The sequence below is a fragment of the Phocoena sinus genome, chromosome 2 (genome assembly GCF_008692025.1).
Source record: "Phocoena sinus isolate mPhoSin1 chromosome 2, mPhoSin1.pri, whole genome shotgun sequence".
Lineage (NCBI taxonomy): Eukaryota > Metazoa > Chordata > Mammalia > Artiodactyla > Phocoenidae > Phocoena > Phocoena sinus.
In genome coordinates, this window is record NC_045764.1 from 59,212,897 (window position 1) to 59,231,605 (window position 18,709).

Genomic DNA, 18,709 nt, shown 5'->3' on the forward strand with positions numbered 1-18,709 from the left:
TTCAGGAAGGTAAATGACTAGCCCAGAGTCATATATCATATATATAGAACCATCTTACTTAGCAATTACCAAACCCCACACAAAAATGGGAAAACTTACGATAGTCTGCAATGTGACAACCTAATTGTTGTCACACTGTTACTAGTAAAAGAACAATTATTCATTAAACTCATGTATTTACATTGTAGATTGCAAATTCTGTTATTGCCTAGAAATTCTACTAATCTTAAAAGAAAAAATTTAATGAATTCAAAGTGATAATTCTGAGCTTAAAAACAAACTAGAGCAATTCACATGGGTGACAGTGCAAGAGCCCTACATGTTTGCAGTGATTCACGTCTAGAAGCAATATTGCACTACATATAAATATTCACAAACACTATTCATTTTGCAAGAAAAGAGATCAATCTATTGGGAACTCACTGCTATTACCACTAGACATGGTTAGCTGATGAAAGAGCTTATATCTTATTCCCCAAACTCAAATTTAAAAATCAATTACAATTGTGAATGTAAAGGAAAAAAAGTCAAATCAAGACAATTCAAAGAAGAAATTTAAATGACTGATAACTATATGAAAAAATATTTGATCTCACTATCAATCAGAGAAATGCAAAATTGTTAAAGATATAATTTTTCACACATCAGATTGGGGGGAAATGTTAAAATGTACAATAGCAAGTGTTGGCAAGCTATGCAACTGGTGGAGTGCAAACTGAGGCATCCTTTCATGAGAGCAATTTAGCAATATACATCAAAATTTTAAAAGCACGTAGTCTTGACCCAGCTATTTCACTTCTAGAACTCTGTTCTAAATAAATACCAGCCCATGTATACAAAGGTATATACAAGGACGTTTCTTCACAGCAAAGTTTATAAATACAAAAAATTAGAAACAACCTAACTGTCCATCCTTGGCTAACTATGAAATATTATGCAGCCATTTAAAAAATGAGATAGACACATTATGAGCAAATATTTTCAAGATATACTCTTAAGTGAAAACCACCAGTCACAAAACAATTCATGCTATACTATCACATTCTAGAAGTAAAAAAAAAAAAAAAAAAAAAGTACATTTATTATAATTTGCAAATCCACAGGAAAAGGCTTAAAAGAATGTACAACTGTTAACACCAGTACTTTGGAAGAGGGAAGAGAGCTGGGAATAAGAAAGGAGAATTGTGATACCTTGCTCTGCATACTGCTTTACTGTATGCATCTTTTATAATAAGAATGTATTTGTGTACAACTTAATTTACCATCTTTAAAGGTAAAAATAAAAGCTACAAGCTGCAGCTTATTAAGAATGGGATAAAAGAAAAGGGAGCTAGAATAAAACCCATGGTCACGGGGAGAGCAAGAAAGACCCACTGACAAATTCCTTCTCTTGGGCTCCCCCTACATTCCCCCTCCCTTTTTTTTAAACTTCATGCAGACCACGACCCATCTCATAGCACATTCTTTCTTCAGACATATCACAATGGACATGATCAGATTACACCTTTCTCTACCCTAAGGATGTCTTCAGCCACCACACAGCCCTTCCCAAATCCCCCAAGTAGATAAATTTGGCCTTTCTAAATATCCATCAGTCACCCAAACAAAGCCATCTCTTATGATGGGTTACTAATACAAATGACATTCACACAATAAGAAAGTTCAACATTGTTTTTAAAGAAAAATGATTTTTTTTTAAATAGGGTTTTCTCCATAACAAAATCTGAAAATCTGGAAGAGGCATTCTAATAAATTATGACGAAATCTTGAAAGAACAGAGTTGTCTCTGTGACAAAATGGAAAGCCTGGAGATAGCATTTTCACAGAAATTATAACAAAATCTTGAAAGAATACATTTTAGCAAAACTATCACATTAATTCTGAAAGCCAGGATTAGCTATCTAAACAAAGTCTGTTGTACATTTTCAGCACAATGAAATCTAATGCTTCCAAGTAGTGACATCAGATTCCACAGTCTCAATCTTCTCACCTTTCCAAAGGCAGATGCTCCAGCGCAGATGTGTGTGTAATTAAACTGCTTCTGAGTTGCCAAAATCAATGGTGTCAGTTCCTCTGAGAATTAAACACATTTGATAAACACATTTCATAGTATTTTATTTATTTCATAAATTCATAAACTTATTTATTTCTACTGGAAAAACTCACCTGGAAGGAGGCCTTTGTACACATCATGCTGAGCCACCAGAACTTTTGCTACACCTGTTACTTTGCAGAGATCTTGTGCCACCTATGAATAAAAGAGTTTTCAATTATCCATCTAACAGAAAGATACTGATAGATCCACCACTACAATAATCAACAGAGCATAAAATCTTAATGGCCAACTGTAAAAACTGTTCTTATGGGAAAAAGGACTATTTGGGAATTTAAAAAATTATTTAACAAAGAAAATCTTAAGCCAATTGATCTTACTGTCCACTGACCTTAAACAAAAATTCCTGCCTTGAAAAAGAGAAGTACTAATTGATAAACCAAAATCAACACAGCTGTCTACTCAAATTTTGTTGTACATTGTGCTCTTTCCTTTCACTCAGTGCAAATGTAAATTCATCATTTTAGAAATGGTGGAAATGAAGCAACAGTTAGATTCTTTCACAATAACAACACAGCCAATACACTTCAGACTCAGGGTTCCTAGAGCTAAAGAACAGGAGTTAACCACATGGTATACAGACTACTGCACTTTATCTGGCAATAATAATTTCTGCTGATTTTAAAATTAGTGAGTGAATCTGGGCAATAAAGAAAATCTTATATAACAGTCCCCTGTGAACCACTGAGTTCCTACTCACTGACATATATTTATCTATGATGAAGCAAAATATTTTGTATTTGAAATCCTCATTTCTTCTGTTTAGAATCAGGATGGGGTTCTGGGAAAGCTTTTTGACCACTCAGACTTCCTGTATACAGAAGGCAATTAGAATTCCTTCTTTTAAATCTCTTTAATTACAGCATAACTAGTTTCCGCTTTAGGAGAAACATGGTAATCATATTATGGTCTACTGTCTTCTTGTTTACCTCCATGCTGATTCACTGAGGTGTAGGCATAAAATGCTGGGCCTCCTGTCCCCTCCCTTGATGGAGGGTAAGATTGTAACAATATTCACTGAAGAAAGAATGCAGTGCAAAAGCACCTCTTCTGAATCAAGTGTTCACTGAAAGACAATCTTGTACTATCAAAACCATCTTTTTTAAAAAAAAAAAACAAAAACCAGCAAAAACTTCAGGCACTACACAGAAGAGTCACTTGCTGTTTATGATAGCTACAGAAAACAATATAAAACTGAAATACGCCTAGGCTATTAACAGAGTCTCTATATACAGGTACTGATTGTTTTTCTTTAAGATTAAAATGTGACACGACAATAAAATTGTAACTGAAGAAAAGATGATTTGTTTTGATCTTTCTCAAAATAATGTAAATAAAATAGCATCAAATATTTTTAAGTCATATTAGAATAATTATTTTAAATCACAGCAAAATAAATAATCAAATCCAGAACTAGTATATCTGAAAGTAGGGCAACCAAAAAGATAGCTTAGCTATATCATCATACACTGTGGTTAATAACTATATAAGATTCAACAAGTGTTAGCAGGATTTTGGTAAAGAAATCCACATAACCGCAAACCTGCTTGAATACATTCTTTTAAGATACCAATTTCACATAAGAATATGGACAGAAGCAACACTAACATTCTGAACCTGCATTATATCACATGCTCTGCAGCAATGCCATTTAATAAAAAATAAATTAAATCCTCTAAAAAGAAACATGCTCTATTAGGGATTTCTTCCTCTGAGGTCCAAGCCCCCAGCTATACAACTGGCAACTCCTGTATAGTGAGAGGGAACGGGCGGCTCAAGCTGGGTAAGCTTAATTGAAGCACAATTTCAACTACACTACAGCCCAGAGGTACAGACTCTGCATACCACATTAGAGCTCCTTTCCAGGGGGTTAGTTTACAATGCTGTCACTGTCTTATTTCAACAACAACCAAAATGAAGAACACCTTTTAGTAGCAGCTATAGTTTAGAAAGCATAACACTTACATTTGAATTCTTACACCAATTAAAAATTAACACGCATGATACTTTTTCCAGATTTTCCACTTACAGGAATTAAAAGCAATTAGCAAGCATATTCATCAATACAAAAAAGGGATCAGCTATTAACCTCTAAGGGGACTCAAATATTATCACTCTACTTGGTACCTGATGGTACATGATGCTGCCAGTGGAACTAAATTAAGTATTCTACCTCATTTCAAAAGATAAAATACCTGGTGAGCAAACCTTTTAGTTCCTTTTTTCACACGTAGTAACGGTTGTGACATTCAGCATTTAATGAGGATCAGAGACCAGTTTGGGTTACAGTCCTCAGCATAATTCTCTGTCTCCATCTTTCCCTGTCTCTTGATGGAGATTATATTTGCTATGGTTGACCTTAAAAATTTCTCACCTTGTCACATTTGGTTCCAGCTACTAAACAGGACACTTCACCTCCAAGACGATTGGCTGCAGTGATGGTATTTAATGTAATGGGTGCTAGGGTATCATTTGCATGCTCAGCTATTACCAGAGTACTCTGAAATCGTAGCAATGAGGCCTAAAAAGAGAAAGAAAAAAAGAATGTTGTAATACAAACTTTATTTTTACTCTAATTGGTAAGCATGTGTGCTTTAAAGAAAACTGTATGCAATATTCAGTTTTATAAGTGTATTTATAAAATACTTGCTCGGGAGCAAAAATTTGAGCTGTGTCTATCACTCTATTACTGATAGTCTTACCTAATAAAAACAGAGAATACAAATTAGTATTCTACTGTTAGAAAAAAAATTTTATTATTTCCAAGCAACTTTCCCACTAATCCATGTTCAATAACAAACTGATAAATGTATCTAAATTTAAAATCCTTAGAACACATTAACTATCAAACTAGGAATCAACTACTACCAATTACGTTCACTTGCAGCAACACTGCTAAACAGTACAGTGTATCTAGAAATAACGATTATGAAATCAATTACTAAAGTTCTGTTGCTTCAGGCAAAATGAATACCAAAATAACTGATAATGTAAATCTGCCTTTAAAATACAATACTACACAGCAATTTTGCTAAAGTTTCAATTGTTCAAATATGCTTCCAACTTCAAAAAAGAAGCTTTTGGACAGTATCTTGGAACCAACTAATAACCATCCATAGCTACTGTGGACTATCAAGAGACCACCAATAGTTCATGGTCATCTGAAATAATTTCAAACACCAGAAACACAAAGATGAACAAGAATGGTCCCTGCACTCAAAGTTTTCAAGAGAAATTAAGACTTGTTCACATACAATTATAAGACTTGTTCACATACAATTATAAGTTTTCAATTAATGAAGAGAGCCAAAATGTTGGCAGCTGCCGATCATGAAGCAGAGAATCAAGAGGAAGAATGGAAGGAAGTTTAGGTATTCCTATCATGTGAAAGGATAAGGAAGCATACCACAGGCACGAGGAAAGGAGAAAAATTTGGGAACTATCCTTGTGGAAAACGGCAATGAGAAATGAGAAAAAGGGGCACTGATGATCAAATGTCATGGTTCTGTGGCTTTAAATTCAGCAATAATCTTCAGATCTGGAGTTGGAGTGAACAAAGCAGAGTATAAAATGTACCCAGAGCTTAAAATTTACAAAGAGGGTATGAATGAAGGGAAGCCAGGTACATACAGGACTATAATGCTGGTTGCACAACTAAATTGACAAAATACATATTTTTTTGTTTACTCTATTGTGTGTATCAATTGCTATATTCTTCACCTTTTTATTAATATATGAGCATATCAGTTCAACTAGTTTCCATAATCATTTGGGTTATTAGTAATTTTTTATTATTATAAACAATGCAGAGACGAGCAACCTCATAGCCAAAGCTCTGCACTTATCCTCAACAGATAAGAGTTCCTTTTAGTCCAGTAAGACCTTTTTGGCTGAAACTTAGCCAAGTTACTCTACCTGCTCTGCTTCCACGGATGACTAAGTCAGATTCTGTGCAACCTTCAACAAAATAGGCCCTTCTTCCTCTAAGCCTCCTACTTCTACCACTGCAACCCCTTCCTTCTCCTCAGCCCCCTAAAGCCCCTCTATCCTTGATGAACCTAATCCCAGAGCTGGGGGCCAGAGACTCCAAGGCAAGCCTTCAGGGGCAGAAATGCTTCCAGAGCCACAGAATGAGGATGGAAAGAGGAAGAGGACAGCACTGAAGAATATGCCAGAGGAAGAAATTGCTGCATTGTGTATCAATGGATAGCATTTCTTGTCTTTTTCCCTCCCTTTCTGTTCACTCAAAGGGAGCAAGAAAAGGGGAGAAAATGAGACTTTTGTTTTTGCCAAATCAAGTCGCTGTTTGTATAACTTTTCCTTCTTTACGATAAAAAAAAATTGCCTTCTCACGAGAGGTGAAATTCTTTATGGTTAAGGTTAGAAATCTTTATGCACTTCTTAAGATTCTCTTCTTATGACAAATTCCTAGGAGTGTTAGATCAAGAGATAGACACATTTTCAAGGCTTTTAATACAGATTGATGCAAACTGTTCTCCAGAAAAGTTGTAGCAATTCACAACAATTCACAATTCCTGGGATGGCATGAAAGTTCTTAGAAGACAAACACCATGCCTGTTCACTTTTGTATCCCCATAGTCTAGAACAATATTGTTTCCAATATACATCTGTAGAATTATACGGTACTTCTTTTTTAATCAGAAGAGCACAATATCTTGTAAAGAACTTTGTAATTAGGACCCAATGGCATAATTTATGATTTAAATCACATTTCACAAGAATTGCCAGTAACAAACTATTTATTACCAATATATATCAGACACCATATTTTTGATTATGCTTCACACATCATTTGCCATAAAAATTATGAGCTTTTCATCACCATTTAAAGAATAAATCCAAGATTTGGTGGCAAAAGGCCCATATTTGCTATAAATTATAGTTCTAACATAAGATAAATTAGGTAGTGTCCTAAGGAATTGTCAAGCCTTTTAGAACTTCCAAGGGATCACTGCATATTCTTTCGAAAAGACTATTCAAAATTAAATTTATAAGAATAAACAACAAAAGAATATACATAAGAAACTACTCAGTCCGTCTATCTGATCAATCTTTACTAAGTACTACATATATCATAAGGCACTCCATATTACTTTATCAATTGACTCCTTTATAGTTTTTTTAATACTACACTTTCTTCTAATTCAATGTTCCATCTTCTATTTCTCAGATACCACCTAAAGAGAAGCTGCAGCATCTAAACATGGTTATGTAGCTTAATTCAGCAATAACAGCTGTGTGTAGCCTACAGCAGAAAAAACTGGTCTGTGACCTTTAAAATGTTATTCCTCACTCCAGAGCCCAGTTTCTTCATCTTCAAATTGAAGGAGACAAACTAGATCAATGGTTTCCAGACTATACTCCATCCAGGGAGGCACCTCAGGAACGACCGCATAGAATAAAGTGAGAACCAGGCAGGTAGGGCTGCCAGAATGGTCCCCAGCTTTGCTTTAACCAAATTAACCAAACTAATATTATAGAGCCCTGTACTAAGATAAAATTGTATTTAAAATTCAAGAAACCTCTATGATGTAGGTACCATTATTATCCTGAGTTTACAGATGAGGGAATTGGAGCTTAGTGGCTACATAGCTAAGAAACAGAGCCAGGTTAAAGTCCAGGTAGTTGGACTCCAGATTTGGGGTTTTTAATTACCAGCTCTCATCAAAGCACCATCATTTTTAGCTGTTTTATATATGGGTCATTCCTGTAATGTTTCACTTAGCAAATATTCTCTTGTTTAAAAAAAAAAATAGCACTGGTCAAAAAGAAACAAAAAGATGATATCAAAGGCCTCTTTTCCAGCTCTAAAAATTCTGTAACCCTAAAATCCTATTTTAAATAGAAGTGGTATAGAATATCACAAAAGATACAAAAAATACAGGTCCCGGGCTTCCCTGGTGGCGCAGTGGTTGAGAGTCCGCCTGCCGATGCAGGGGACACAGGTTTGTGCCCCGGTCCGGGAAGATCCCACATGCCGCAGAGCGGCTGGGCCCATGAGCCACGGCCGCTGAGCCTGCGCATCCGGAGCCTGTGCTCCGCAACGGGACAGGCCACAATAGTGAGAGGCCCGCGTACCGCAAAAAAAAAAAATACAGGTCCCATTACTGAAAAGGTTTTTAAATGAAAGTCATTTCATTATCTTATGACCCATTCATTGCATCTGTAGACTTTAGGGCCCTCTCTTTTATGGGGAAAAAAGGAGCCAAATCTTAAACATCTGAAGGTAACTATTGAAATCAGTAAGATAGCTGCTCAGAAAAGAATCTCAATCTCTTCAAAACACTGCTACTTAAATTAAAATTAATTCATGCAGACCAGTGCCACCATATATTCTTGGTCATCAACCTTATCTGGGCCCTCTGCCTGGCAATGTTACTATGACATCCTTGTTGGCACTCTCACTCACTCTCCACAGCAACTATTTCCAATATCCCCTTCTGACATTTTTCAAACTGCCAACATAGTCTGCTCCTTACTCTCAGAAGAAAGCCTCACTTCTTACTTTGCAATGAAAACTGAAGCCATCAGAAGAGAACTGCTTCCCCTTCCTGATATCCAACACAGAAATTCCCACCCCTGCTCTATCACAGTAGAAGCTGCTGCAGGTCCTTCCTCCTAGATCTGATCCCTTCGTCTGGACTCTGGATTCCATCCTCTCAAATCTAGTCAAACACTTCATTCTGTAATCACCTCTCAGTAACATTTCCAACCTCTCCCACCTCTCCCTTTTCCTGGGCTCCTTCCCGTCAACTTTAAAACATGTTTGAAGCTCTCCCAATTTTAATGAAACCCAAAATTTAAAATCCATTATCCCACCTTTCACTCCAGCTAATTCCTCATCTCTCATACACACCTCAACTACTGTACTTGTATCCTGGCTTCTGCACTCACCAAAATTACCAACAAATACTTTTCATGCTTACTTCTTCTCTCAAAATGTTTGAAATTACTGACTAGTCCATTCTTACTTCCATTGCTTAATTTATAATTTATCATCTATATAAAAATGACAGATATACAGACAGAGATAGAGGTATCAAATCTCTCTCCTAAGTGCTAGACCTATATAATTAGGTTACACCTGCATATCCAATTGCTTAACTTGACTCATCAATCACTCATCAACTCAGCAAATCCAAATCTTAACTCATCTTTCCCTTGATCCTCCAGTCCCCTCCCATACTGCTTCTCTGGAGTTCTTCAGGGGATGCACCATCCCCTAACAAGTTGCCCAAACCATGATCTGAGAGTCATATCTGGGTTTTTTCCTCAACTCTCACAGCCAATCAACCACTAAAGCTGTAACAATTCTTCCTTCTAAATATAGTATCTCCTAACTCCACTCACTTCTCTCCATCTTTAATTCCACTACCTAGTGCAGGCCATTAACCCTCTCTTATTACTCTAACTGACTCCCAAACCAACTTTGCTCCCCTCCAATCCATTTCTCTCAGTGATCTTTAAATTATAAAAATCCAACGTTATTCTCCTGCTCAAACAAGTCAACTGCTTCCTGCCTCCTTAGGATATGGTAAACTAGACTCCTTAGATTGGCTTACCAGGCATTTATTCTATGGCCTGATCTACCTCCCTAGCCATATATCTTTTGCTCTATTTATAACTTACTTTCGGATACTTGAACTTGCCCTGCTCTTTCTGACCTTTAGCCTGTCCTCACATTGTTCCCTCTGACTTAAGGACCTCTTCCTCTATTACCGGATTAGCTTCCAATCACCCTTAGATTTTCTGCTTAAATGCCAACCCCTCCAAGAAACTTTAGTACAGTGCTGTGGTAAAGAGTACAGGCGCTAGAGCTCCCCTGCCTGTTCTTGTTTTTTGTTTTTGTTTTTAAATTTTCTGGCTGCACTGTGCGGCCTGCAGGATCTTAGTTCCCCAACCAATGATCAATCCTGGGTCCGGGCAGTGAAAGTGCAGAGTCTGATCCACTGGACAGCCAGGGAATTCCTGCCTGGGTTTAAATCCCACCTCCATCATTACTTCTTTGTGCCTCAGTTCCCAGATCATAAAATGTAGATGATGATAACAACAGTAATAATCTCAGAGTTGTTGGGAAGGATTAAATTAGTAATTGTAAAATAAAGCTCTTGGGATAGTTCCTGGAACATAATAAATGCTCAATAAAAGTTAGCATGAAAGCTTCCTGGATCTCCTCCAACTGGTTAACTTTCCTAGCACCAACACAGTACCCTGAATCGACTTCATTACAGCACTTGACTACACGCACCTGATTACTTTGTCTTCCCTTCTTGATTTTGAGTACAGAGGTCATGTCTGGTCTTCTTACCGCTACAGCCCCAGCTTCTACTTCAATGTCTAGCACAGAGTAGATGTCTAATAAATGAGTTGAAAATTGCTTCTAAAAACTTCTTCATCAAAAGGATAACAAGCCACAGATTGGGAGAAAATATTTGCAAAAAAAATATCTGATAAAGGACTGTTATCTAAAACACACAAAGAACTCTTAAAACTCAACAATAAGAAACAAACTGATTTAAATATGGGCAAAAGTTCTGAATAGACACCTCACCAAAGAAAATATACAGACGGTAAATAAGCACACGTAAAGATGCTCTACATCATATGTCATTAGGGAACTGCAAATTAAAACAAGAATGAGATACCACTACACATCTATTAGAATGGTGAAAATCCAAAACACTGACAACACCAAATGTTGGTGAGGATATGAAGTAATAGGAACTCTGGTGTAAATTCAAAATGGTACAGCCACTTTGGAAGACAGTTTGGCGTTTTCTCACAAAACTAAACATACTCTTGCCATACAATCCAGCAGTCACACTCTTTGGTATTTACCCAAATGAGCTGAAAACTTACACCCACACAATGGGACTTCCCTGGTGGTCCAGCAGTTAAGACTCTTCTGGACTTCCACTGTAAGGGGATGGGTTCCATCCCTGGTCAGGGAACTAAGATCCCACATGCTGTGTGGTGTGGCCAAAACAAAACTTATGTCCACAGAAAAACCTGCACACGGATATCTATGAAAGCTTTATTCGTAATTGCCAAAACTTAGTAGCAATCAAAACGTCCTTCAGGGGACTTCCCTGGTGGCACAGTGGTTAAGACTCCGCACTCCCAACACGGGGGCACAAGTTTGATCCCTAGTCAGGGAACTAGATCCCACATGCATGCCGCAACTAAAAGTTCGCATGCCACAACTAAGGAGCCCTCGAGCCACAACGAAGGAGCCCATCAGCCACAACTAAGGTCCAGTGCAACCTATTTAATTAAAAAAAAAAAAGTCCTTCAGTAGGTGAACGGATAAACTGTGGTACCACTCAGCAAATGGAGTACTAGTCAATGCTTTAAAATAAAAAAAAGAGCCATCAGACCATGAAAAGGCATGGAGGAACTGTAAATGCATATTACTAAGTGAAAGAAGACAGTCTGAAAATGCTACATACTATACGGTTTGAACAATGTGACATGCTGGAAAGGAAGAGCTATGGAGACAGGAAAAAGATCAGTAGTTGCCAGAGGTTGGCAGGGAAAGGGAAGAGCACAGAGGATTTTAGGGCAATTAAACTATTTTGTATACTATAACAGTGGATACTTATCACCGTACATTTGTCAAAACCCACAGAATGTATAACACCAAGAGTGAACACTAACGTAAACTATGGATTTTGGATGATAATGATGTGTCACTGTAGGTTTTTCAATTGTAACAAATGTACCACTCTGGTGCAGGACGTTGATAGTGAGGGAGGGAAGAAGGGGTAATATGGGAATGCTCTGTACTTTCTGCTCAATTTTGCTATGAACCTAAAACTGCTCCAAAAAATAAAGTCTATTTTTAAAAAATCTTCTGTTGCTTTAAAAACATCCTTTTAAACTTCTACTTTATACACTGAGCTATAAAAAAACAATTTTAAGACTCTAGATTAGTTACTCCTCAAGGTTATTCATTTGAACCACAGAAAATGATGCAAATAACTGTTTTCTTGATTCTCCTGAGAATGAACATAGCTAGGACCATTCCAGATTCACAGGTAAGAAGTTATTTAATTACATACAGTGAATGCTTAAGGATTATAAATGTTTGTTGCCACCTTACACTTAGATCTTCCTTTTGTGTGTGTGGGTGTGCAAGAAGTTCATTGGGGAGTACTCTTGAGAACGACACTCAGGAGGCATCAAGGAAATAGAACCAGGCAGTGGAAGAAGCTGAACTGCAATATTTGCAGTGCAGTCACTACAAAGCTCTCGGCTGATCTCACAAGGAACCCTGGAACTAGGATGGCCCTTCAGAGTTGTCCAGAACTGAAGCAAGGGGGCCACAGACTTTGGGTGGTTTTTTGGGGTTTTTTTAAGAATAATCAAACTAACACGACTGACGCATTCTTTTATTTCTAATTCAACCCTGGAAATAACGCCATGTTTTAAAAAAAAGCAAGATATGATCAAATAAGAACACATACAATATGTACAGAATTAAAACAATGGTAAACAGGTGATTTAAGATAGCCAAAACTCAAGAATGAAGTGGCCTTCTTATCTAAAGAAAATCCTTCACCCTTACTATTACTTCATCAGCCAATAACAACAGTGGTAAAGCACCTTAGTTTACAAAGTAATTTCACAGGTTTCTCTAGCCCCCTAACTAGATTAATCCTCTCCCCAATTACATATTCCCCAAACACCCTATACACCTTTCCGTCACAATGATCACACTTAAAATAATGTGTTCAATATTTGTCTCTCCCAGTCTGTTTGCACCATGTGGGCAGGGATTAGGTCTGTCTCATCCTCCACTGTGAACTCAGTATCTATCTTTGAGCGTGACACATAGTGGGCATTCAATGAATGTTTAGCGACTAACTGAAAAGTTTCCCCCTAAATGATCAAAATCTAAAAAAGCAACCGTTTTTCTCTCATTGATAACTTAATTATCTAAGCAGTTAATATGTGTATCTACCAAGAACAGTACGCAAACTTGCTAAATCACTAAAGAAATACCCCATCATACTTTTACAGAACTTATCTAGACTACTAACTAGACTTAGTTCCCATCAGTAAAATGTGAAGTTTTCTTCTGCATACCTGCCACATACCCTTGTTAAGTTGACTGGCCTTAATGAGACAGCATTCTTGAAGATAGGATTAAAGGGGTCATCATCCTCTCTCCACCCTTTCAGAGCCAGACTTCTTGAAAACAACGTCCTTAAGCATAAACTCTGCTGCCTCACCTCACTCTTTCTCCTTTACTCACAGCAAACCAGCTTTCACTTCCACCACAACACTGAATCCAGTCTCTTCAAAGTCACCAACAACCTGGGATAGCTAAGTCCAGTGAACACATTTTGGTCCTTCTCTTATTCAACCTTAACAGTTTTGACACTGTTTTTGCTTTTCAGTGTTTTCAGGAGCAACAAAGGAGATTCACTGCTCAGGTGCTCCTGCTGTGCCTTCAACTGTATGTTCAGGTAGTAAACTACCACAGGTGTTAGAAGGAAAAAAAAAGTTGGACTCTAACTCCCTACTGTACAAACCCACTCAAAACCTAAAGTAGTAAGAATAAGTTTAATCTACCTCCCCCACTTTTGAAAACTAAGTGGGGTAATGGTAAGGGGGTGGGGGTCGTTTTGCTTAACTCAAAAATTAAAAAGCAGGAACAAACTATAAAATCTTTCCAACTTCTACCGAAAAAGATAAATATATAATTAAAGTTACCCATCCCTATTTTAACATGTATTTTGTAATTTAAAAATGTATATTACATTTCTGTACTTTAACCTCCTTAGTAATAAAATATGATAGCTTTTAATCATGACTAGAAATGTCATATGACATTGATTATATTATTAAAAACACAGTCAATTTACTTCACTTTAAAAACAGACAAGACCCTTAAGTAGACACGTTGGCAGGAAGCATAATTTTACGGAATTCCCCTTATGCAATAAATGTTTTAGTACCACATCAAACTTGGCTTTCTTCTTTCAAAAGAAATTAAAAATTGCATGTGAATTACAGAGTTCAATCTCATTCATCAATGATAGACCGGGGACTCTGAAAAATGTCATGTTCCTTCATACCAGTTTCATAGCTTCTGAATCAAGGTAGATACGCCTCCTGTCTGGCAATGAATATAGTAACAGGAAGACTCAAATAACCTTGAAAAGTGTTGCTTCACTCTCCATGTAAAACATCTCTTTGGTATCTTAGTCAACAAATCAATTTCAAATGCAAATGAGTAAAATAATACTAATAATTCAAATCAATAACCCTGCAAGAACGTTAACTACCTATTTTCCTCTTACTGTGTTCCCCAGCTCTTTACTGTAGATGGAAAACACTTTCATTAACAGATAACATTGAGGACCACCCCCCCCTCACCAAGAGACTTTGCTCAAGGCCACAGATAAATCAAAATGAAAATGGAATTTAGATACCAAATGCGAGTCATTTGGCTTACATTCTAACAGTTTAAGGTATCTCTTTTATTTTCACTAGTTGCGATAAATTTACCGTCTTAACCATTTTTAAATGTACAGTTTAATAGTGTTAGACATTCTAACAGTTTAAGGTATCTTTTTTCACTAGTTGCAATAAATTTACCATCTTAATCATTTTTAAATGTACAGTTTAATAGTGTTAGCTATATTCACATTATGATGTTAACAGTTTAATCTTTTAATAGATAAATCTATTATTAAAAATGTGGTTTTGTAGAAACATATCTTCCTGAATTTACTCATGGTTAGCTACAGAACAATTTATTTAAATTGCAAGAGTGGGGATTCAGATAACTCATTTTGACTTTACGGTATCATAAATATAAGTAAACAGGAGCCAGACTGAGGGACTTGCACTTTAGAAATCTGGGACAACTTGAGCACCAAAACATTTAAGAGTAGTAATGGATGAAGTAACCTACTGAATGAAGTAAGGTCCATAAATAAATACATCAATAAGCAAGAAGAAAATGTTCTTTCTTATAATTATACAAAGCTAATAAAAGTAGAAGGAATGGACTTCTCTGGTGGCGCAGTGGTTAAGAATCCGCCTGCCAGGGGACACAGGTTTGAGCCCTTGTCTGGGAAGATCCCACATGCCGTGGAGCCACTAAGCCCGTGCGCCACAACTACTGAGCCTGCGCTATAGAGCCCACGAGCCACAACTACTGAGCCCACGTGCCACAACTACTGAAGCCCGCATGCCTAGAGCCCAAGCTCTGCAACAAGAGAAGCCACCGCAATGAGAAGCCCGCTCATGAAAACGAAGAGCAGCCCCCGCTCGCCACAACTAGAGAAAGACCGCGTGCAGCAACGAAGACCCAACGCAGCCAAAAATAAAATAAAATTGATTAATTTTTTAAAAAGTAGAAGGAATGATGAAATTAGAAAAATCGCTATTTTACATCACAGTACTCATTTCTCAGGCAAGAATCATCAACAGATATGGCTAATGGGTGAAAGTCTGATGAGAAACAGAAGAGTTACATAGTTTCAATGTATCTCTCCACAAATTAGTTAAAAATCAGGAACAGATGAGTAGTAATTTGATAGTGGAGAAACCTGCTGAACACTTTGGCCAAGTAATTAACATCACCAATAATGGGATAAACCAACATTATGAGCCTCCTAATATGATGCACTGAGAACACAATACCACTTCTGTGATACTCCTGCCAGTACATAACCTGAAACTAATCGGAGGAAACACCAGACAAACCTAAATCGGGGGACAGTCAACAAAATAGAAGGCCTGTACTCTTCAAAAATGCCAATGCCATCAAAGCCAAAGAAAGGCTGAGGAGTTTTCTAACAAACACTGAAGAGACATGAGAACTAAATGCAAGGCATGATCCCAGAGTGTCCTAGACCAGAATAAGAAATACTGCTACAGATGCAAACTATTACATAGAGAATGGATAAACAACAAGGTCCTATTGTACAGCACAGGGAACTGTATTCAGTATCCTGAGATAAACCATAATGGAAAAGAATATAAAAAAGAATGTGTACACACACATATATAAATGAATCACTTTGCTGTACTGCACAAATTAACACACTGTAAATCAACTATACTTCAACTAAAAAACAACAATAAAAAAATACTGCTACAAATGAGTAACAATTGGTAATACTTGAGTAATATCTACAGATCAGATAATAGTATTGTATCATTGTTAAACTTGCTGATTTTGCCAATTAAACTGTGATAATGAAAGATGAACCTCCTTGTTCATAGAACATATACTGAATTATTTAGGAGTATAGAGCATGTCTGCAACATACATATTATATCAGAAAAGTAATATGTATATATGAGGAAAGAAAGCAAATGTGCCAAACTGTTAATAGCCGGTGAAACTCAGCAAAGAGTTTCGGTGAAACTCAGCAAAGCGTTTTGAGAATTCTTTGTACTATTCTTGCAACTTTTCTGTAAGCTTGAAATTTCTAAATTTTTAAAGTTAAATATGTATGTGTATTTATGTATCCATTTTACAAGTGTTCCCGCTGTTTTCCTATACCCTTGAAATTCAAATCTCTCAAATGTTCTTAATGACTTAAGAGGAGCTACTCAGCATGACTTCAAACTCTGAAAATAAAGTCAAGGTCAAAGTCTTTGGCAAACCACAGCAAAGATTTGGAAATACTGCCTATGTATATTGGCAGTGTTTATAATGACTTAAGCTAGTCATTCCATTTTTTTCTGTTAGTGCTACAAAATAACTGAGTCCTAAATTCCCCCTCCACAACTATTTCACTTATGCCAGACTTCTAACCTGTCCACATAACTACCTTCCAATTACTGTATAGGTAAGAATCTGGCTCTGATACCTGGAACTTTCCCAAATCCATGACTTTAACTTGTTTATGTCTGAGTCATCTGAGGAAAATTTCTGGGGAAGACTGAACACTGACCTGAAGGATGTGGGTTTGAACTTTGAGTGTATTGGGGGGGCGGGCAGGGTTGGGATTTTTTTTTTTTAAGGGAACAAGAATACATAAGAAAAGGGCCTACAGATATCTAGAAATACTGCCAACTATGTTTCAGGGAGAAAATCCCAGCGGTGGGTATGAAAACATGCATGCACAGGAAAAATTGTAGAAAAAGTACAAAATGTCAGGAAAGTTTCTGACTCAAGTTTAGCAATCTTGTCACTTAACCATCAGAGTATCTACAGAATCTACAATAGAAATTTTTACTTGACTCGTAATTGTCAATCTCCAAATACTACTGTCCCATAGCATTAGGACAAACACATATTTTCTATCAGTCTTTCTCACAATAGCAAAATGTGGTAAACTCATGATTTGTAACTAATGAAAGCATCAAAAACTTACCGCTACCAATATCGTTCCCTAGCTATTTAACCAGCAATCTGCTGGTTTAAAAGCAGGTCAGCTTGCAGTAAAAAGACGCCTGCCTTTCAAAATTGGCTACAGCTGTCAGCACAATCACCTAAACGCAGCACTGCCCCATTAGCCAGAGAGCAGAGCAAGTTTCCAAAACCACATTGCCCCTCGCTCGCCCCAGCACTTGACAGTGAGTGGATTCGAAGAGCCGCAATGCATCCAGGGAAAATGTTTAATTCTTCCAGAAACGTCACCTTCCAAGCTGAATTCAGGTTTTAAACTTTTTCCAAGAGGACATGCCGGCGGCGACATTTTCCTCCCTCGGGGAAAGATTCCCCGGGGACTCAGCTGCTCGCTCCCCGTCAAAGGTGGAGAAACTTGCGGCCTGTCAGTGCTGGAGGCTGGGAGAGGGGCTGGGAAGAAGACGGGGAAGAGGAGGGGCAGCGGGAGCGCAGGTTCAGTACTCTGACCTCTGACCTCGACCCCCACCTGGCGGCCCGAAAGGAGGCAAGGGCAGGCCCCAGAACTTTGAGCCCGAGCCCCAGGCCGGGCTGGGCCTGCCAGCGCGAGGGCCAGTCAGGTCCGGGGGTGGCGGTGACCTTCGCTCAGACCTTCACAGGGACAGCAGATCGAGGCTGGACCGTCACCGGGCTCGACCCTTCCCGCCCGGACTCACCGCCCGCCGGAACTGCCCAGGAACCACCGCTCGGAACATGGTCACTGCACCCGTTCGCTTCACACTAGCCGTGAACGTACCCAACTGCACCGCCTCCGCGAGTCACCGTAACGCTCGCGAGACTCGGGAACGAGAGCGGACTCCCAGGCGAGGAGAGCAAGCCCGCGGTTTCTGCCTGCCCATTGGGCGGTCGCGCAGCCAATGGGGCCGGCGGAAAGTTAGGGGCTGGACTTTGGAGTGGGGCAAAGGTGAGGCTTTTAACTGGGAGACGTAGGGGGAAGCCAGGCTAAAGAAAGGCACGGGCAAGGCGGTCAAACTGCCGCTGACCGTAGCCCAGACTGTCTGCCAGCCCCAGTGTGCAACGCTTGTTAGACTGAACTTTCCCACTGAGCTGATGACGTCACTGTCCTGGCTTCCCAGACCTCTAGACGAAGTTCACCTCTCTCACTCTAATCATTCTTCTGCCTGTTCATTTGCTCACGGATATCAATGTTAACCCCTGCAATGTGCTAAATACATTTTCCAGGTCAGGGGAATATAATA

The 18,709-nt window shown here is 38.2% G+C and overlaps 1 protein-coding gene across 1 annotated transcript in view; it reads right to left on the bottom strand.

Moving 5' to 3' along the window:
* ETFA (electron transfer flavoprotein subunit alpha) overlaps positions 1–18,329 on the bottom strand; it is an 89,697-nt gene extending 71,368 nt beyond the window's left edge. Inside the window, exons 1-4 of the mRNA XM_032624328.1 lie at positions 18,167–18,329; positions 4,488–4,634; positions 2,167–2,248; positions 1,991–2,073 (exon numbers count right to left, since the gene is read on the bottom strand). Coding sequence (XP_032480219.1) covers positions 1,991–2,073; positions 2,167–2,248; positions 4,488–4,634; positions 18,167–18,205 — 351 coding nt within the window. The 5' untranslated portion in view covers positions 18,206–18,329. The remainder of the gene's footprint in view (positions 1–1,990; positions 2,074–2,166; positions 2,249–4,487; positions 4,635–18,166) is intronic.
* Positions 18,330–18,709: the final 380 nt, after the last annotated feature.